This window comes from Ranitomeya imitator, chromosome 1 (assembly GCF_032444005.1).
Source record: "Ranitomeya imitator isolate aRanImi1 chromosome 1, aRanImi1.pri, whole genome shotgun sequence".
Lineage (NCBI taxonomy): Eukaryota > Metazoa > Chordata > Amphibia > Anura > Dendrobatidae > Ranitomeya > Ranitomeya imitator.
Genome location: NC_091282.1, coordinates 367,231,772 through 367,254,399, shown reverse-complemented (window position 1 = coordinate 367,254,399; position 22,628 = coordinate 367,231,772). Strand labels below are relative to the sequence as shown.

The following is a 22,628-nucleotide window of genomic DNA, read 5'->3' as shown; positions in this document are numbered from 1 at the left end:
GCCAATATTTATCTCCCAATGATTGATTTATTGATTTTTTCAGGTAGAATTTAGAAACCAAATCAACCAAAAAAATAAATAGGCTACATATGGCCCACTATTTGAGAGAGAGAGAGATGGCACACCCAGGAGTCAAGACTGGCACACAAGCAGAAAGGGCAATATTAATCTCCCACTGATTTTTTTTTTTTTCAGGGAGACTTTAGAAACAAAATAAAATAAAATGATTTTTTTCAGGAAGAATTTAGAAACCAAATAAAATAAAATGATTTTTTCAGGGAGAATTTAGAAACCAAATCAACCAAAAAAATAAATAGGCTTTCTATGGCCCACTGAGTGAGAGATGGCACACACAGGAGTCAGGAGTGGCACACAAGCCCAGAGGCCAATATTTATCTCCCACTGATTGATTTATTGATTTTTTCAGGTAGAATTTAGAACCCAAATCAACCAAAAAAATAAGTAGGCTTTCTATGGCCCACTGAGTGAGAGATGGCACACACAGGAGTCAGGAGTGGCACACAAGCCCAGAGGCCAATATTTATCTCCCACTGATTGATTTATTGATTTTTTCAGGTAGAATTTAGAACCCAAATCAACCAAAAAAATAAATAGGCTTTCTATGGCCCACTGAGTGAGAGATGGCACACACAGGAGTCAGGAGTGGCACACAAGCCCAGAGGCCAATATTTATCTCCCACTGATTGATTTATTGATTTTTTCAGGTAGAATTTAGAACCCAAATCAACCAAAAAAATAAATAGGCTTTCTATGGCCCACTGAGTGAGAGATGGCACACACAGGAGTCAGGAGTGGCACACAAGCCCAGAGGCCAATATTTATCTCCCACTGATTGATTTATTGATTTTTTCAGGTAGAATTTAGAACCCAAATCAACCAAAAAAATAAATAGGCTTTCTATGGCCCACTGAGTGAGAGATGGCACACACAGGAGTCAGGAGTGGCAAACAAGCCCAGAGGCCAATATTTATCTCCCACTGATTGATTTATTGATTTTTTCAGGTAGAATTTAGAACCCAAATCAACCAAAAAAATAAATAGGCTTTCTATGGCCCACTGAGTGAGAGATGGCACACACAGGAGTCAGGAGTGGCACACAAGCCCAGAGGCCAATATTTATCTCCCAATGATTGATTTATTGATTTTTTCAGGTAGAATTTAGAAACCAAATCAACCAAAAAAATAAATAGGCTACATATGGCCCACTATTTGAGAGAGAGAGAGATGGCACACCCAGGAGTCAAGACTGGCACACAAGCAGAAAGGGCAATATTAATCTCCCACTGATTTTTTTTTTTTTTCAGGGAGACTTTAGAAACAAAATAAAATAAAATGATTTTTTTCAGGAAGAATTTAGAAACCAAATAAAATAAAATGATTTTTTCAGGGAGAATTTAGAAACCAAATCAACCAAAAAAATAAATAGGCTTTCTATGGCCCACTGAGTGAGAGATGGCACACACAGGAGTCAGGAGTGGCACACAAGCCCAGAGGCCAATATTTATCTCCCACTGATTGATTTATTGATTTTTTCAGGTAGAATTTAGAACCCAAATCAACCAAAAAAATAAGTAGGCTTTCTATGGCCCACTGAGTGAGAGATGGCACACACAGGAGTCAGGAGTGGCACACAAGCCCAGAGGCCAATATTTATCTCCCACTGATTGATTTATTGATTTTTTCAGGTAGAATTTAGAACCCAAATCAACCAAAAAAATAAATAGGCTTTCTATGGCCCACTGAGTGAGAGATGGCACACACAGGAGTCAGGAGTGGCACACAAGCCCAGAGGCCAATATTTATCTCCCACTGATTGATTTATTGATTTTTTCAGGTAGAATTTAGAACCCAAATCAACCAAAAAAATAAATAGGCTTTCTATGGCCCACTGAGTGAGAGATGGCACACACAGGAGTCAGGAGTGGCACACAAGCCCAGAGGCCAATATTTATCTCCCACTGATTGATTTATTGATTTTTTCAGGTAGAATTTAGAACCCAAATCAACCAAAAAAATAAATAGGCTTTCTATGGCCCACTGAGTGAGAGATGGCACACACAGGAGTCAGGAGTGGCAAACAAGCCCAGAGGCCAATATTTATCTCCCACTGATTGATTTATTGATTTTTTCAGGTAGAATTTAGAACCCAAATCAACCAAAAAATTAAATAGGCTTTCTATGGCCCACTGAGTGAGAGATGGCACACACAGGAGTCAGGAGTGGCACACAAGCCCAGAGGCCAATATTTATCTCCCACTGATTGATTTATTGATTTTTTCAGGTAGAATTTAGAACCCAAATCAACCAAAAAAATAAATAGGCTTTCTATGGCCCACTGAGTGAGAGATGGCACACACAGGAGTCAGGAGTGGCACACAAGCCCAGAGGCCAATATTTATCTCCCACTGATTGATTTATTGATTTTTTCAGGTAGAATTTAGAACCCAAATCAACCAAAAAAATAAATAGGCTTTCTATGGCCCACTGAGTGAGAGATGGCACACACAGGAGTCAGGAGTGGCACACAAGCCCAGAGGCCAATATTTATCTCCCACTGATTGATTTATTGATTTTTTCAGGTAGAATTTAGAACCCAAATCAACCAAAAAAATAAATAGGCTTTCTATGGCCCACTGAGTGAGAGATGGCACACACAGGAGTCAGGAGTGGCACACAAGCCCAGAGGCCAATATTTATCTCCCACTGATTGATTTATTGATTTTTTCAGGTAGAATTTAGAACCCAAATCAACCAAAAAAATAAATAGGCTTTCTATGGCCCACTGAGTGAGAGATGGCACACACAGGAGTCAGGAGTGGCAAACAAGCCCAGAGGCCAATATTTATCTCCCACTGATTGATTTATTGATTTTTTCAGGTAGAATTTAGAACCCAAATCAACCAAAAAATTAAATAGGCTTTCTATGGCCCACTGAGTGAGAGATGGCACACACAGGAGTCAGGAGTGGCACACAAGCCCAGAGGCCAATATTTATCTCCCACTGATTGATTTATTGATTTTTTCAGGTAGAATTTAGAACCCAAATCAACCAAAAAAATAAATAGGCTTTCTATGGCCCACTGAGTGAGAGATGGCACACACAGGAGTCAGGAGTGGCACACAAGCCCAGAGGCCAATATTTATCTCCCACTGATTGATTTATTGATTTTTTCAGGTAGAATTTAGAACCCAAATCAACCAAAAAAATAAATAGGCTTTCTATGGCCCACTGAGTGAGAGATGGCACACACAGGAGTCAGGAGTGGCACACAAGCCCAGAGGCCAATATTTATCTCCCACTGATTGATTTATTGATTTTTTCAGGTAGAATTTAGAACCCAAATCAACCAAAAAATTAAATAGGCTTTCTATGGCCCACTGAGTGAGAGATGGCACACACAGGAGTCAGGAGTGGCACACAAGCCCAGAGGCCAATATTTATCTCCCAGTGATTGATTTATTGATTTTTTCAGGTAGAATTTAGAACCCAAATCAACCAGAAAAATGAATAGGCTTTCTATGGCCCACTGAGTGAGAGATGGCACACACAGGAGTCAGGAGTGGCACACAAGCCCAGAGGCCAATATTTATCTCCCACTGATTGATTTATTGATTTTTTCAGGTAGAATTTAGAACCCAAATCAACCAAAAAAATAAATAGGCTTTCTATGGCCCACTGAGTGAGAGATGGCACACACAGGAGTCAGGAGTGGCACACAAGCCCAGAGGCCAATATTTATCTCCCACTGATTGATTTATTGATTTTTTCAGGTAGAATTTAGAACCCACATCAACCAAAAAAATAAATAGGCTTTCTATGGCCCACTGAGTGAGAGATGGCACACACAGGGATGGCACTCTAGCAGAAATGCCAATCTTAATCTCCCACAAAAAAAAAAAAAAACAGGGACTGTCCTACAATTACTATCTCCCTGCAGTAATCTCAGCCAGGTATGGCAGGCAGCAATAAGGAGTGGACTGATGCACAAATGAAATAAAAAGTGTGGACAAACAAAAAAGATAGCTGTGCAGAAAGGAAGGAACAAGAGGATTTGTGCTTTGAAAAAAGCAGTTGGTTTGCACAGCGGCGTACACACAGCAATGCAGCTATCAGGGAGCCATCTAGGGCAGCCCAATGAGCTACAGCGCTGAGAAAAAAAAAAAAAGGTAGCTTCCACTGTCCCTGCACACCGAAGGTGGTGTTGGGCAGTGGAAATCGCTACAGCACAAGTGGTTTGGTGGTTAATGGACCCTGCCTAACGCTATCCCTGCTTCTGACAAAGCGGCAGCAACCTCTCCCTAAGCTCAGATCAGCAGCAGTAAGATGGCGGTCGGCGGGAACGCCTCTTTATAGCCCCTGTGACGCCGCAGACAGCAAGCCAATCACTGCAATGCCCTTCTCTAAGATGGTGGAGACCAGGACCTAAGTCATCACGCTGCCCACACTCTGCGTTCACCTTCATTGGCTGAGAAATGGCGCTTTTAGCGTCATTGAAACGCGACTTTGGCGCGAAAGTCGCGTACCGCATGGCCGATCCCACACAGGGGTCGGATCGGGTTTCATGAAACCCGACTTTGCCAAAAGTCGGCGACTTTTGAAAATGAACGACCCGTTTCGCTCAACCCTAGTCACTACATCTCTGACTGAAATATTTTCTTTGCTACATATTGCACAAAACTTCATACATATAAAAACAAATTTGACCTGAATGAAAGCACAAACTGTTTCATTGCAATGATATTTATTACATACTAGAAAGCTTTGCATCGGTTAATAACGATACAAGAAGAGCTCAGAGTACAAAAGAGCTTGATAATAGGGAAACGCAAATAAATACGTCTGTTTCCAAGTAGCTTAAAGCCAAAAGTTTCCATAGTCCACAAATAAGAGGTGTGCAGTAAGTAATAATGATATATGAGGCCGGGTGCTCCGGTGCAATATACAGAAAAGCCTCTCACTTAGCTCTCATTAACGATGGGGGTGGCTGCTTAGCATTATACTTGTGCAATGATAGGGCTTCTATAGGGCACATGGTAACTTTAAGGGCACCATGACAGCTTACAGTCTATTTGTAATGTACAGGATGTTAGATCCAATGACGTATCTTGAAGCTCATGGACTCTAATGCAAAACTCCACCTAGGACCCCAATGATTGCAAGTCTTTAATAGTATTGATCTTTTCATATGGGCCATAGGGACTTTTTTAGACCCATAGGCTCCAGGGTCCAGGTTTGATGGCATCCCTAGCACCTGTTGTAGTTACGCCATGGTTAGATCTAAAAACCTGACTACCACCATCCATGTGTTCTTCACAAAATATCGTCACTCTCCTCCACCAGAATCACAAAGCCAAACTGCATCCTGTAAAATGATCACCATGAGGCATTATTTAATATTTTGGGCAAAATACCAAATTGGCATCAGATGTTTATCAGTATTTTCCACCTCTGCCACCTCCATGTTCCATATACTAATGTAGCGTCAGTTCGCTGCTGGGAATCGGTGGCTGTAGCGGTAGTAATTCTGGCCTCTTTCTCTGAACTTATATAAAGTTCATTCCATTTTCTATTAGTTCTTAATTGTGTCCTATTTTTTGGATTATTTAATAATTTAAGAATATTAAAGAATAAAAACTAAGCAAAGTGCATAAAGTCATTAGCTATCCATTTGGTAAAGTAGATTTCTTCTGTTTTCCGGCTTTAGAGATTAGAAGGGAAATTCTTTACATAAACTTTGCAATGAGCAGAGAGATGAGCGACAGTGACACCAAGGACCATGACGTGGAGGAATCTATGGGAAAACATACAGCAGGTTTGTTAGTATTCATGGCTGTGTAGGATCTGCTTACTTCTAAAATCACCGGAATATTCCCAAGTTTTTACAAAGATGAACGATTATAGACAGATCAGTTATACCGTATATTTATATATAAGACAGAATCTATTTAAAAACAGTTCACAGAGAGTTTTTTTTGTTTTTTTTACTGCAGGATTTTTTTTTTTACAATTAGAGTTATTCAGTTATTCTAATAAATTTACCAGTTAAATTTGTGGAACTCCTCAGAACATAAAAAGTGACTCCCACAAATTCTTAAAAAAATGCAAGGGGTGGGCTCACACTCAGCATTTATTTTATGAAAAATTCTGCATGTTTGGTAGTATTATCCTTTTTTACTTAAAAAAAATCTTTGTAGCCAAGTTTAAACTAAAAGTCAATAAGAATTTATTGTTATTATTACTACTACTACTACTAATAATAATAATTAATAATAATCATTTTATAGGAAGTCACTAGATTGTGTTTTAAATGTAAGTTAAGTGGGAATTTTTACATTTATAAAGCGCAAAATACGTTAGTCTTTTTTGTTCATTTTAATCTCATAGGTTTTTGTAAAGTAAATAAAAAATAAAACTAAAAAATATATCTGAAGAAAAATTCCAATTTCAAGTTAAGCAAAAAAAAAAAAATAATGCTTTCCAAAAATAGTTTGAAGTAAATTTAGATTAGATATTAGAAAAAACTTCTGTACAGTTGGAGTGATCAATGAGTGGAACAGGCTGCCACGAGAGGTGGTGAGTTCTCCTTCAATGGAAGTCTTCAAACAGAGGCTGGACAAACATCTGTCTGAGATGGTTTAGTGAATCCTGCACTGAGGACACGATGACCATGGTCCCTTCCAACGTTAACATTCTATGATTCTAATATTTAAATACAGATAAAACTAGCCAGTTAGTAGCTAAAATCGCTTTAGTTTCCTGTGATCCAGAAATGGAAATACACTGGATCAGTGAGAGTCTGTTGTACATTAAAAATAGCCTCCAGAATTGCATGTGTACTCCTTTCCGCAATTTCTAAGCATTACGATAAATAGTTAAAAAATATATTTTTGCAATGTGATTCAGAAAAAAAATAAAGTAATTTATAGATTGACAGAAATAAAAACTGAATTGGAGGTTAAGGTTTCATTATAAATGTATAAAAATATACGGTATAAAGTTAAATTTTTTGCATATAAATTAAAATGCTATATATGGCCTTTAAGAAGCCTAATATAAATAAACACTTACGGCCAGTGGCACCATCAGAAATACGGCTGTCTGTAAACGGGAAACAGAACGAGGTTAAACTAGATAAATTCATCACAAATTGATAGTAAACAAGGAAAAAAATGATGGGAGACAACTTAGAAATATAAAGCTAAGCAATAAGAGAGAAAAACAATATAATGTGTCCATACACTGTGATATATATGGGCTCTCACTCAATAGGGGAAAAATAACCCAATGCACCTAGACTCAAATGATCAGCAGAAGGTAACCCTATTTCGAGATGTGTTTGAGTCAATCACTAATACTAAAGTCTTTTTGTCTTTGGTGGATTCACAAGTTCTATCTATTAGAGGTCATTAATAACGTGTCCTGCAGTGAGAGCAGCAAAGTTTACTATGGCACTAAGTGGAGATGCAAATATTCTGTATAGGTGGAGAGTAGGAGTTCAGAAACCTTATATCTGGTTGGTCTAAGAAATTCTAATCTGACACTGCAATACAATGGCTTAGCACATTAATTTCACTAGGGTGCCAATCAAATAACACTACAAGTGTCCCTTATCAGGCTGTGTGCTATTTACAAATAATGAAGGTTTTATCACAAGGACATTATCAGTACTGTGACTAGCTTACTCTGCTGTCTGGCTCCGCCCCCTCCTGTGATAAGCAGCTCACTGTCAATAGACATGTACATAGAGAGCCTGGTGTGGGTGAGGTTAGCTATCTGAGCTCTGCTGAGTTCTATATCTAAGATCTCTGATTGTGTCACAGCTGCGGCACTCAGTATACTAAGTAATATATCATTGGAATCAGGGTCTCTTTTCCTACATTATACTGTTGTCAGATGAGGAAGCAAAAACATAATTACAAATTCCCTTTAAGCCAGACATGCACAAAATAAGTCTTAATAATTCAGGTCCATTGTTTCAGCACATATCATAGCAGTAAAAACTGGAGATTTTCCTTACCAGCAGTTAGCTCCAAATTTACCGTTGCCACATTATCTGGTGTTGATGATCTACCACTTTTTTCATTGCAGTTCTGCACAATGTAGAAAAGAACATTCCTTTATTGAGAATTGTTTGCTGCTAATGAAATGATACTTTAATATAAAATGTTCCTGGGAGCTAGTATAATATCACATGAAAAGAATAGTGTAAGGGATCAATCACATGTTGTTTGTTGTATAGTCACAACTGATTTTACTGAAGCAGTAAACTAACAGTAATACAGGGGTCTTTGACAGTTATCTATGAAACAACAGCGATCCTTTATTGTTTTATCTCTAACTTTTGGCTTTACTGTATCAGAACTTAGAATTCAGGAATAATGGATAAAACGTTCTTACCACTGCACAGTTTGTGGCACAGATCGTGACATCGGCGTACAGACGTACATAGACTTGGTTAGTGATCTTGAAGACTTTCATTGCAAATCTTGCTTCAGTACCATTACCATTAATAAGGACATAAATGACGCCAACACCATATTGAGGGTCCGGGCACCTAAATACAATGGATGTAGATGTAAGATTATAGTATTCCTACTTGTCTCACTCATGCTTGTTGAGTGCTGCTCATTAGCTCTGTAAAATGGCCTCTGTATCAGTGTAGGTTTACATTTTTGGGAGTCAAGTGAAGGAAGACATATATATGTTATGCTTAGATATTAAAATTAATCTGTCATTAGGTTTTTTTTCTACCATATCTGAGAACAGGATCATGTATGAGCAGAGACCCTAATTCCAGCGATGTGTCACTTACTTTATTGGATGCTGCAGTTTTAATTGAAAACTTTTTTTCTTGGCTGCAGCTCTGCCAGTTCTCTAATGCAGAGTTCTGTATAATCGCACCATTGATTTACAGCTTTCTGTGCACACAGAAAACTACCAATCAGTGGTGGGGGTGTGGTTGGACTACCTGGTAGTAGATTTACTAGTCCTTTAATAATCTGCTGCTGATGAAACTGTGATTTTATAAAAACCTTTATAAAGCAGCCCAATAAGGGACACATCGGGTTTTCTGCCCCTACATTTCTGCTCTCAGATTAAGTTGCAAAAACATAGTGACCATTTCCCATTAAGTAATATTGACTGAAGTAAACCATCCGCGATGTTGTATTTTTTTCTGGATCTGTATGAAATCTAAGTTTCTGTTGCTTAAGTAAAATTTAATGGGAAATCTAAATATAACCACCAGTAAAAACATGTGTACAACAGTTCCTGTGGCATTAATATCTTCAGTGAGGCCTTTGTCCCACTTGCCTCAGTACCCAGCACTGGCGCCGGTGGTTCAGACCGGAGGATTCAGCTGCATAGAAATACATGCAGCGCCCACTCCGGCCCCAAGTGCTGGTGGCAGTGTCGGGTTTTGAGGCGAGAGAATTGCGCGAGTTTCTCGCATTGCAGTTGCAAGTGTGACTCCGGCCTAAGTGTTATATATATATATAAATATAGGTTGGGCTTGTTCAGCCTGTGCTTAGTTGAAGGACCAATTGACAAATACTGGGCCCCATTTATCACTTGCCGTTTTTTTTAAGTCACTTTTTTAGTATTGCGTTATTTGCCATTTTAGTATTTTTTTGTGTCTTTTTTTTTTTGCCTTTTCATGACCTTTTAATACAAAAAGTTGCACATTTTTTGGAAAATACCACAAAAAATCATCCAAATTTTTTTGTTATTTTCATAGAAACAGTTCAAAGTATTTTTGTGACATTTAAAAAATAAATAATTGTGAATCAGGAGAACATATCAATATACCCTGAACTCAGCCCACAGAGGTGAACAAAAAAACTAAATAGGTAAACACATGAAAAATGAATGAAAAAAAAAAAGCACAAAATAGAAAGGTGAATTTGATGCACACAAAAAATGGTGCAAAACACAAAAAGCTCGCAAAAAATCAGGCACAAATGCAATACTGAAAAGGACAATGATTCTGTGTGGACTGGGTTTTATGCTACGATTTGACATATTTCTTTTGAGAGTATGGAAGCCCTATTAACCCTCAAATGCTCCTTTACATGCTTCTACCTACCATGATATGTGATGCTTGTTAGGTGCATTTAGGTATGAGGTGACACGAGCGTAGATTCTCTGATGCGAGAGATCGGGATCGATTATGTAAATGATCAGAGAATTCTCTAATCAGAGTTTGATCAGAGAATGTCGGCTCTCTCTAATGAAATGTAGCACACTGTGAGGAGAAGATGGAGAGCAATATTTCTCCATCTTCCCCATTGTGTGAGTCCACAGAAATCGGACTGTAATCAGATCTCTTCTGGGTGCAGTCTGATATTTTCCTCGCACCCATAGACTGTCACTTGAATGAGTCAGTATGATCCGATTTGTCCAGCAAATCGCAGAATAATGAAATGTTTTTTTCATGCCGACACGGCATGAGAACAAAAGCGCTGACCGGCACTGCCCCATGGAATTACATTGGTCCTAGAGCTATTGAATTGGATCTCCCTCATCTGAGTTATACACTCGTCTGAGGGAGCCTTTAAGCTTAACTTATTATTTCTACATTATAAAATTGAGAATAACTGAGTTTTTGCGTCTCATTTCATCTTAAAGACAAGCAGGACTTAGAAAGCAGGGAAAGCTTACCCATCCGATCCACTTGTCAGATTAAATAGCAGACCAGTTCCAGGATCAGTTGCTCCTGGGGTGGCGTACAGCCTTATCACTTTAATGTTAAATTGGTTGGCATCCAATTCTGGCATCAATACTTGAATATAAACAGTTTGTTCCACGGCTAGCACTGTGTCGGCTGTAACTGGTTGGGAAAATTGATCATCTACAAAAACTGTCATAATTACTGTCAAGGCTCCTGTTATTCCTGGCACTGAGATGTCCGTACTCCTGAAAAATACAAGAACAAACAGAGATTAAATGTAACAACTTCTAAAGGTACCGTCACACTGAACGATATCGTTAACGATATCGTTGCTTTTTGTGACATAGCAACGATATCGTTAACTAAATCGTTCTGTGTGACAGCGACCAACGATCAGGCCCCTGCTGGGAGATCGTTGGTCGCTGGGGAAAGTCCAGCACTTTATTTTGTCGCTGGATCTCCCACTGACATCGCTGAATCGGCGTGTGTGATGCCGATCCAGCGATGTCTTCGCTGGTAACCAGGGTAAATATCGGGTTACTAAGCACAGGGCCGCGCTTAGTAACCCGATGTTTACCCTGGTTACCGTTGTAAATGTAAAAAAACAAACACTACATACTTACATTCCCGGTGTCTGGTCATGTCCCTCGCAGTCAGCTTCCCGCACTGACTGGTGAGCGCCGGCCAGCCGTAAAGCACAGCACAGCGGTGACGTCACCGCTGTACTTTACGGCCGGCGCTCAGTCAGTGCTGGAAGCTGAAGGCAAGGGACATGACCAGACACCGGGAATGTAAGTATGTAGTGTTTGTTTTTTTACATTTACAACGGTAACCAGGGTAAACATCGGGTTACTAAGCGCGGCCCTGCGCTTAGTAACCCGATGTTTACCCTGGTTACCCGGGGACTTCAGGATCGTTGGTCGCTGGAGAGCTGTCTGTGTGACAGCTCTCCAGCGACCAAACAGCGACGCTGCAGCGATCGACATCGTTGTCGGTATCGCTGCAGCGTCGCTTAGTGTGACGGTACCTTAAGAACAGAATTCAAATCTAAAAAATACACTTTAAATAATGTAGGCGTCTAAGTCTAAAGATTTAAATGGCAAACCATTCGGAATAGAGAAAAAACCCAGGACATGTGAAGTACGATGAAATAAAATGGAATAAAACGGGACTAAAAAGGAAAGGATATTATAAAATGCCTTTATTAAAGTGAATGGCAGATTGGTATAAAGTGGAAGAGTGTCTGCACTATTACAAAATAAACTCTAATCAATAAAAATTACACCGTAAACAGTTAAAAAAGTCAAAAAAGATCAGGGACCACCTAGAAAAATCATAAAATAATATAATTTTTATATACCAGTATATAGAAATGAATATGTATAGCATTAATATTGGATTGGAGATTAATTGGAGAAATATATAAAAATATAAATAAAATTGAAATAAATCACAAGAATAAATCCAACATATTGGTAATGCTGTACCACAAATCAATCGCAATACACAAAGAATATCAATAATTATAGACAGATAAATCCGAATATAAGGTACAGAATGATATGTTTGGTCTGTGTCCCAAATAGAAAAAACATAAAATAAATTAATACCCCTATTCACGAGAACATATCAAACAAAGACAAAATAACATGTATGCCCACAAATAACGTATGAGAACGCAGCCCACGACCATGAGCGTTGTAGTGTAGGAGATTGATAAAATGATACCTGGTGATAGTAGAGTGGCGGTCCCCAGTGCAGTGCGGAACACACCCCGATGTGTGTTTTGAAACTGCGTCCTCCACACTGCACCAGGGACCGCCACTCTACTACCACCAGGTATTATTTTATCAATCTCCTACACTACGTACACTGGTCGTGGGCTGCATTTTCATACATGTTATTTGTGGGCAGTCTTCATTTGATATGTTCTCCTGAATAGGGGTATTTATTAATATTATATTTTTTTCTATTTGGGAGATAGACCAAACATATGAGTCACGTTTTATTTCATCGTACTTCACATATCCTGGGGGTTTTTCTGGTCCTGAAAAATACAGAAAACACAGAAGTAGTACTGCACTTATTTATAACTAAGCACTAACTAGCTATATCTGATAGTATACTCAGACATTTTAAGAAGTAACTTACCCTGATACTGGTTTTAAAGTAATGTTGAGGGAAACAGGATAAATTAGGGGGTAGATGCAGCTGAGGTTAGCAGTGGCATTATTTCTAGTGATGACAGTGTGCTCCTCTGGATAAATATGCAGGATATTGGAATAAATGGCATGAGTTGCATTTACCTGAGAAGAAACGATAAATGGCTATGACATATATTTTATCTGTGGGTGATAAAGAAATTTTGGAATAGCATTTACTCATTACTATTGGCCTTCATATGGTATAAAATTGTAATTACAATATTAACACTTAGCGGTAACATTACACGTGGAAATAGGAATTCAACCAAAACTTCAGATCATCTTACATAAAGTATGAGTAATGTCTTCAGCAGGAACACGACCTATACTGCGTGCTCATAGTGGTGTCACCATATACTGTACTCAGACTGTGTTCCATGTGGTCCATAGTGGTGTCACCACATACTGTACTCAGGCTGCGGTCCGAGTGGTTCATTGTGGTTTCACCGCATACTGTACTCAGACTGTGGTTCGAGAGGTCCATATTGGTGTCACCGCATACTGTACTCAGGCTGTGGTTTGAGAGGTCCATAGTGGTGTCACCGCATACTGTACTCAGGGTGTGGTTCGAGAGGTCCATAGTGGTGTCACCGCATACTGTACTCAGGCTGTGGTTTGAGAGGTCCATAGTGGTGTCACCGCATACTGTACTCAGGCTGTGGTTCGAGAGGTCTATAGTGTTGTCACTGCATACTGTACTCAGGCTGTAGTCCGTGTGGTCAATAGTGGTGTCATTGCATACTATACTCAGGCTGTGGTTCGAGAGGTCCATAGTGGTGTCACGGCATACTATACTCAGGCTGTAGTCCGTGTGGTCAATAGTGGTGTCACCGCATACTGTACTCAGGCTGTGGTTCGAGAGGTCCATAGTGGTGTCACCGCATACTGTACTCAGGCTGTGGTTTGAGAGGTCCATAGTGGTGTCACCGCATACTGTACTCAGGCTGTGGTTCGAGATGTCCATAGTGGTGTCACCGCATACTGTACTCAGGCTGCGGTTCGAGTGGTCCATAGTGGTGTCACCGCATACTGTACTCAGGCTGTGGTTCGTGTGGTCCATAGTGGTGTCACCGCATACTGTACTCAGGCTGCGGTCCGATGATTAACACCATCACACAAAGGCGATCTTTGTTTTGTTTTATTTTCCGTTTGCATTTTTTTCCTCCCTTTCTTCTAAAAGCCATAAATTTCTCTTACTTATTTTCTATTTTTCTTTCCACATTTTTCTGGCAATATGATTCAACAGGTAAGTTTGATTACGTAGATACCATGTAGGTTTGACACTGATAGGAAGGCAGGTGTTACATTTAATGATGTAAAGTAATACACCAACGCTTCGAAATATTATTGTATGTCAGTGGAAGACAAATGTGCATACAATGGAGGAGCCGGAGTCATCTGCTCACATTTACGCTCAACAGCAGTGTTCAGTGTCAAGCAGTAGCTGCAAAAGAAAATTAAGTTTTTTTGAGTATATAAAAAGAGTGATAAATACTGATAGTGGCTGCGAACCGGTGTTGCAGATCCTCAACCTATTCAAATCAATAGAGGGCCAATGTGCAGTAAACAGCCGAGGCAATTATCAGTAGACTTAGAAGCTTAAATCAGCACCTCCGGCCACTGCCGGCACCGAGAACAGTTGATCTGCAGTGATGACAGTTGTTATCCTAAGGATAGATCATCAATAGTAAAGTAGTAGACAACCTCTTTAAGTTCAGAAAAACAAGTCTTACTGGTGATCTTATTAACATGTATAAACAACCACAGAGATATGTGTAGGTAATACAAAGAACTGAAACATCATAAATTACAGAACTTTACAGTGGACCAGGGATCATTTGTGATGAGTGGAAAAAAGGCAACTAAGACATCAATGTATAACAAGGCTGCATTACAGTTGCATCAGTCAAATTATGGAATTCCTTACCACATATTAGTAATTGAAGATACAATCTTAACACTGATAAATTTAGATTCTTATCTCATGACAAACGACACTGAGAGTCATGCTCAACCTTGCCGTTTTCATCATACACTGAAGTAGGTTTTACTTGTACTCACTTCTAATTTGTTGCCGCACTTTGTGGTGCTCATTGGATTATGGAAGCCGACTTGAAACTCTCCATCTACCGAGTATTCTAGACTGGCACAATCAGGATCAGTATTATTAAGCAGGGCCAAGTTAGAGATGTTGAATAGGCTTTTTTCCAGTTGGCATTTGGAAATGTAAATGGTCATCACTCCATTTGAGCAGTTAATAGTTGGACTTGGTGGTGTCACTAAATGGGGAAGCAATGGTTAAACTTGTTTTACCCACAGAAATGCACAAAGTAAACCATTCTGAGTCAAAGACAAGAGGGCTGATATAGAATTTACATGTGTATAACAAGATTACTTGTATTGTAACCATCCTATCGCTGGAAATCCCCAATTATAACTTAATTTATGAGCATTTTCTATTGGACTCCATTTGGGGCTACATGGCATTCCGTGTGGTGGGGTGCTGCAGACATATTCTTTCTGTGGAGACAAGGCTGCTTCAATGTACAATTGCTGGTAATGTTCACAGTTTGTGTCCTTACTTGAAGAATTGTAGTTATTGAGGTTACAGGTACAATTGACAGATCCACCACATTCTTGGGTTACAGCATGCGCTACATGAAGAAAAAATAACAATGTGGGAAAACATGGCATGTTACACTGATACAGACCCCTGCTAACACTTTGTAAAATGAATAAACCTTTAACAGATAATTTCTTTGATTTTATACAATATATTTTCTTTTTACCAGATAAAAAAGTGCACAGCGCCAGAAGTGATGCTAGTAAAATCTTCATTTTGCCTACAATATGAAGGGAAACAGCCATTAAGATTTGTTTTAGATTCTTTGACAAATTGATTTAATTTTTCGCTAATTTTCAATATAAGATGCATCCTTCATTTTATTTCATCTTCACTTAAGAAATCCCCAAAAGAGTGGTGTAAGATGGCCAGAAATGGAAAAAAGGAGTAAATGAAGGAAGAATACAGCTAATGAATTCATCTTGTCCATACTCTACCATGTCCATAGTATTACATGGAGAAAAAATAGTTTTTCAGAAAAATGTAAATATGTGATGCTTTCTCATTCCTCATTCCTCTCTGGAAGCAAAATCACACAGTGGTATGCCTCTATACAGTTTCATCCACTTTGCAGCCACTATGGATATTGAGGATTTGATTTTGTAAATGATCCTGAAAATACTTTGATGTATTCCATTAACATTAAAAGTTCTGTCTTTAGTTCTGTCTCAGTTCCATTGGAAATATTTAGGAAACCATGTGAAGAATTAAAGATATTTGGATTTTTTTCAAGTTACTGGTATGTATCTTGCTGTTAAGTCTTGTTCACGTGTGCGTATACATCGGAAGAGTGCTAGCCGGTGTTTTGTTGGCTAGAACTCAGACCAACATTATTCCATGGGGCAGTGCTGATTACCATTATTTTTCTAATGCCAACTCGTCAAAACACAAAAAATGCGGCATGCTGGGAGTTGCTGTGCAAATTCAATTCTATGGGTGTATGGAAATAATTGGAGTGCATTCGTATAACATCTGAGGGCAGTCCCATTTCTGCCGACTCACAGATAGAGGAAGGTGGAGAAGTCTTGGTGTCCATCTTCTCTTCGCTTGTGCTACGATTTTCTCATTCAAGACAATCAGATCAAACTAAGCTGACAATATGATCAAACTCTGATCAGAGTTTGATCTGAGTGTCATTTACAAGATGACAGAATCTACGCTCGTGTGACCCCGGCCCTAATAGTGATTCTTGGATGTATGTGTATACATCATTGTTGAGGTTGCAGTAGTAACTTAAGTGTTGGATGAGATATCATCATAGCAGGTCTGAAAATGACTAGAGATGAGCAAATTTGTTCGGTTCCTTGCTGTGTCACAGTCACAACACATGCGTGGATAGCCTGTGTGTTGGGCTCTACATGTATGTGCTGTGACAGTAATACAGTCGCGACACTGCAGCTTATTCGGTCAGCACTATAGCTTGCCAATTAAGCAGTGAACCGAACAAATTCGCTAATCTCTAAAAATGACCACTGAGTTGCATCCAGCGGATACATTTGCAAAACAATTGGAAAATGCATTGTGAGCGTTATGGGTAAAAACACTAACCTGACATTTAAGTACAATGTTATTTCATTCATTTCTAACCTTATTCAGAATGTAAACTAAAATTTATACAAACACAAGGACATTGACCAAAGACATTCTAAGTTACAAACAGAAGAAAAATTTTGGAATATTTCACGCGATTAGAGCCTTTAGTTTATGTGTTTGGTGTTAACAAACAAGAAAAAGCAAAGTGATATCTTCTCAACATATAAATTTTACTGTGCATTAAAATGCAGATATCTTATATGAATTTATCAAGAAATTATCTAGAAAAATCTATGTCCTCCATTTCAAGCATGTTCTAAAAGCATTAAACTAAATGTGTAATAATAATAGAAAAATGGAATAATTCACATTTCTTTCTGAAACTCTCCTCACGATTAGCTAGTAGTCTGGAATAAGCATGAATAAGCTTGGTGGTTTACCTTGATGTGAAGATCTGGTGAAGCTTCTAGATATTTAGCACTGGTTGGAGCTGTTTATATACTGCTTGTTCTTGTGCCGCTAGTCCAGCCAGAGAATGTAAGGTGACAGGGTGTGTATGTGGTGAAACAAATGTCCACAACAGTGCCCAACCCTGATGCTAAAAATTCAGCAATTTTAGCCTAAAGTGATTGGTTTTCTGCAATAGCAAGCAAAACTAAAGTTCAGTTTCTTTGTCCATGGCAACAATTGACAAACATGCTTATGTATATCGTCATGATCATTATGTAGACTTTGATTACCTCCCAAAGGCACCATGTAGCAGGACAAAAAGTACCGTACATAGAGCTACATACTTGAGATTTCAGAAAAATGATGCTCACATCAAATAGAGGTAGGAGAGCTCTGAGTTTGGCTAATTCAGTGTACTCATAGCTGGCAGCACGGTGGCTAAGTGATTAGCATTGTTGCATTGCAGTGTTGGGGTTGCCTAAGTTCATGTCCCACCAAGGATAACATCTGCAGCAAACAATTTAAGAGTGAGATCTACCTTACTGCATAACGTTAGTAACAGAAGACTTTTGTTTTGGATTAGTCTTGTATAACATAAGCTAGATGCTTCAAACAATTTGAAACTAAGATCTAACCTTCTGTAGAACGTTAGTAGCAGAATTTATTTTTTTTTGGCTGTGGAAGAGGACTGTATAACATAGACTAGATGCTCCAATTTCAAACTGAGATCTACCCTACTGTAAAATGTTAGTAACAGAATACATTTTTGGGGCTGTGAATAAGGCCTGTATAAAATAGAATAGATGCTTCAAACAATTTCAAAGTGAGATCTACCTTACTGTATGACGTTAGTAAGAGAAGAAATTTTTTTTTGGTTGTGGATGAAGCCTTCTTACCATAGACTAGATGCTAGAAACAATTTCAAACTGAAATTTAAGCTTCTGTAAAACTTTAGTAACAGAAGAAATTTTTTCATGGCTATGGATGAGGCCTGTATAACATAAACTAGATGATCCCAAAAAATTGAAAGTGATGTCTCCCCTATTATAGAATGTTAGTAACCAAAAAAAAATGGATGTGGATAAGGCCTGTATAACATAGACTAGATGTTCCAACAATTTCAGAGGGAAATCTACCCTACTGTATGACGCTAGTAACAGAAGACTTTATTATTGTTGTGGATGAGGCCTGTATAAAATAGACTAGATGCTCCAAACAATTTCAAAGTTAGATCTCCACTACTGTGGAATGTTAGTAACCAAATAGTTTATTTTTGCAGGGGATGTGGATTAGGTCTGTATAATATAGAGTAGATGCTCCAAACTGTTTCAATCTGAGATCTACCCTACTGTAGAACGTTAGTAACAGAAAATGGCCTGTGTTTTTTTTGATAGATCATAAATTTATTTTTGGCTGTGGATGAGGCCTGTGTAAAATACACCAAATGCTTCAAACAATTTCAAAGTGAGATCTAAAGTACCTTATTGTATGACGTTAGTAAGAGAAGACTTTTTTTTGGCTATGGATGAGGCCTGTTTAATGTAGACTAAATGCTCCAAACAATTTCAAAGTGAGCTCCCCCCTACTATAGAACTTTTGTAACAGAATTCATTTTTTTGCTGTGGATGAGGCCTGTATGACATTTGCTAGATGTCCCAAACATATGCAAAGTGAGGTCTACCAAGTGTATAATGTTAGTAACTGAATACATTTTTTTTGCATGTGGATGAGGCCTGTATAACATAGACTAGATGGTCCAAACAATATCAAAGTGAGATCTCCCCTACTGTAGAATGTTAGTAAAAGAAGAATTTTATTGGTGGATGAGGCCTGTATAACATAGACTTGATGCTCCAAAAAATTTCAAAGTTAGATCTCACCAACTGTAGAACATTAGTAACAAAATAAATATTTCTTTTAAGCTGTGGATGAGGCCTGAATAAGTTGAAAAACGATAAATGTTGCACCACGATGTACCAAGAATGATTACTCTAGAACAGGAGAGGTGACAAAACAGGACAGGGACCAATTTATGAAGGATGCCTTGATGTGGCAATTGGGCTGACATATACTGGCCACTGTATGGGCAAAGTACCTTCCTTTTTTCATAACAATTTTTGCAGATAAATATTTCATGCATACAATATATAGTGCTTGTTTTCCTTTTTTCCCCTTTTCTATGGCAGTAATGCATTTTCAATGTTCCAGAGTAATCATTCTTGGTAAGTCATGGTGCAACCTTTATCGTTTTTCAACTTATATGTTTTTTTGGTTGGCGCCTGTTCACACTATCTTGGATGTGCTGGTCTTTTTCTCTATTTGTATTGAGGCCTGAATAACATAGACTAGGTGCTCCAAACAATTTCTCACTGAGATCTACACTACTATAGAATTTTTTTGGCTGTGGATTTGGCCTGTGTGGCTGGGGTCACACTTGCGAGTGTGATGCGAGAAACTTGCGCGAAAAATGTCTTTCGCCTCAATACCCAGCACAGCCACCGGTGCTCGGACCGGAGCGTGCGGCTGCATTTATTTCTATGCAGCCACACACTCCGGTCCGAGTGCCGGCAGCAGTTCCAGGTATTGACGCGAGAGACTTGTGAGTTTCTCACATCATACTCGCAAGTGTGATCTCAGCCTGTAACATAGACTAGATGCTCCTAACAATTTCAGAGTGAGATCTATCCTACTGTATGACGTAAAGAGCCACAGAAATTTTTTTTTGGGGGGGACTGTGGAAGAGGCTTGTATAACATAGACTAGATACTCCAAACTATTTCAAAGTGAGATGTACCCTACTGTATGACATTAGTAACAGAAGAAATGCTTTTTTTGGCTATGGATTAGTCCTGTATAACATAGACTAGATGGTCTAAACAATATCAAAGTGAGATCTCCCCTATTATAGAATGTTTGTAAAAGAAGAATTTTTGGGGGGTGGATGAGGCCTGTATAATATAGACTTGATGCTCCAAACAATTTCAAACTGTGATCTACACTACTGTAAAACATTAGTAGTAGAATCATTTTTTTGGCTGTGGATAAGGCCTGTTTAATATAGACTAGATGCTCCAATTTCAAAGTGAAATTTCCCCTACTGTAGAACGTTAGTAAAATTAAAAATAAAAATTTGGGCTGTGGATGTGACCTGTATAACATAGACTAGATGCTCCAAACAATTTCAAAGTGACATCTACCGAACTACGTGACATTAGTAACCAAATAATTTTTTTTTTAATCCTACAAAAAATGGGAAGCATTCAACAAGTATTGAAAAGAGAAATACATCTTTATTTATAAATCAAATTACAATATTAATGGTCGGAGGTACATGTGCAAGATATACTGCTTGTCACAGGTCAATAATACCCAATTGCATGAAATCCATGTATTGCCAAATCAAAGTGTCATAGTGCTAAATATATATATTTATAAGAAAAAGTATATCGTATTCCATATGCATGTAAAATATTATATGCTCAATGACACTGAGATAGAAAAATAGAAGACTCTTTATTTTCAAATGACAAAGTTCTATATGGTTGACTTCTTAATATACTGTGCATACAGAGTAATTGGGGCATTTTAGCTGCATCACAGGTCATTTGTCTGCACATTTGTGTCTATTCTGCTTACTAACCACAATTACTCTGTATGTGACTTTTTACTATAGCTCATGTTCTAATAACCATTGCTGCTATAAACACTTATGCACTTGCAATTTGTATTAATAGGCACTGTAGTATACACGGGTGAACTTCTAAACTAATTAGGAATTATGCACTAAGTACATTCTGTGGTATGTTATAAAGTGACCTTTGTTATATGCAATGGAATATTAAGTATACTTGCAGCTATATACACAGTTCTGGCAATAATTAAAGGGAACCTGTCACACCGTATTTTAAAGATGAGATAAAAATGGCATTAACTAGGGCCAGAGCTGTGCTTTTCATTACTGTCTTCTTTGTGCTTTTATTCTGCACCTATCCTGCCGAAATACCTTTTGAAAGTCGCCGTTTGATGCTGTCACTCAGTCAGGTCTGGTCAGATGGGCGTTGAGAAGTTGCGGTTCCTCCCCCCTGCTCCTCGGCGTGTATGACTTAAATGCGCTCTGTGAATCGCACAGATCGCGCACTTTCTTCGCAGTTGCGCAGTAAATTAGCCTCTTGCGCCTGCTCATTATGCTGTGCCCAACTGTGGGCATAGCATACGTTACATCACTGCACAGGCGCTGGTCGGCACTTTTACCTGTGTGCCCCGGAAGTGGTCATATGCGCATTTACTGTATAGCTGGATGCCGGTAACGTTACTGCGCAGGCGCTAAGCACAACGCTGACGGCGGGAATAAAATTCGCAGGGAAACGCAAGAGGTGGGGGAGGAACCGCAACTTCTCAACGCCCATCTGACCAGACCTGACTGAGTGACAGCACCAAACGGCGACTTTCAAAAGGTATTTCGGCAGGATAGGTGCGGAATAAAAGCACAAAGAAGACAGTAATGTAAAGCACAGCTCTGGCCCTAGTTAATGCCATTTTTATCTCATCTTTAAAATACGGGGTGACAGGTTCCCTTTAAGAGACCACTGCAAAATGTTCAGTTTATCTGATTTTTCTATTTCTAGGTATATTTTTGAGTAAAATGTAAATTGTTCTTTTATTCTATAAACTTCTGACAAAATGTCTCCGAATTTCCAAGCAATGCATTTTGTATTTTTTTTCTTAAAAGGAGAAATAGTCAAAATGAAAACTCAGTGCTTTCAGACATCAAATAATGCAAAGAAAACATTCAGAATCATTTAGAAACAACAGTACTAATGTTTTAATTAAGGGGTTATCTTACACTTAGCCACTTTACTATACAGGAAGATTCACGGGAAAGAAATAGATTGAGTAGGGGTTTGCACCCATGTGGTTCTTGCTCTTTTTGCAAATACTTTAACTACAGAGAGTTGATAAATTTGTTAACCCAGTGTTAGGGGCTGAGTTCCCACAGTTGCACAGGGGGAATCTCGAACCATGCCGGGAAAGGATAGAGAGACCCGGCGCCTGCGCACTGCAGTACTTTGCTCTGCCCTCAACAGGGCAGACAAAGTACGCATGCGCCGGAGTCACAGCGTGAAGACA

The 22,628-nt window shown here is 38.8% G+C and overlaps 1 protein-coding gene across 1 annotated transcript; it reads right to left on the bottom strand.

Annotated features, from left to right (window-relative positions):
• Positions 1–4,746: 4,746 nt before the first annotated feature.
• Positions 4,747–17,593, bottom strand: LOC138672944 (pancreatic secretory granule membrane major glycoprotein GP2-like). Its single transcript, XM_069761399.1, has 10 exons — positions 17,492–17,593; positions 15,685–15,738; positions 15,478–15,549; positions 14,957–15,174; positions 12,843–12,997; positions 10,682–10,936; positions 8,420–8,576; positions 8,040–8,112; positions 7,091–7,120; positions 4,747–5,813 (listed from the first exon to the last, which is right to left on the bottom strand). The coding sequence occupies exons 2-10, from the start codon at positions 15,731–15,733 to the stop codon at positions 5,746–5,748; spliced, it is 1,077 nt and encodes a 358-aa protein (XP_069617500.1). The 5' UTR covers positions 15,734–15,738; positions 17,492–17,593; the 3' UTR covers positions 4,747–5,745.
• Positions 17,594–22,628: the final 5,035 nt, after the last annotated feature.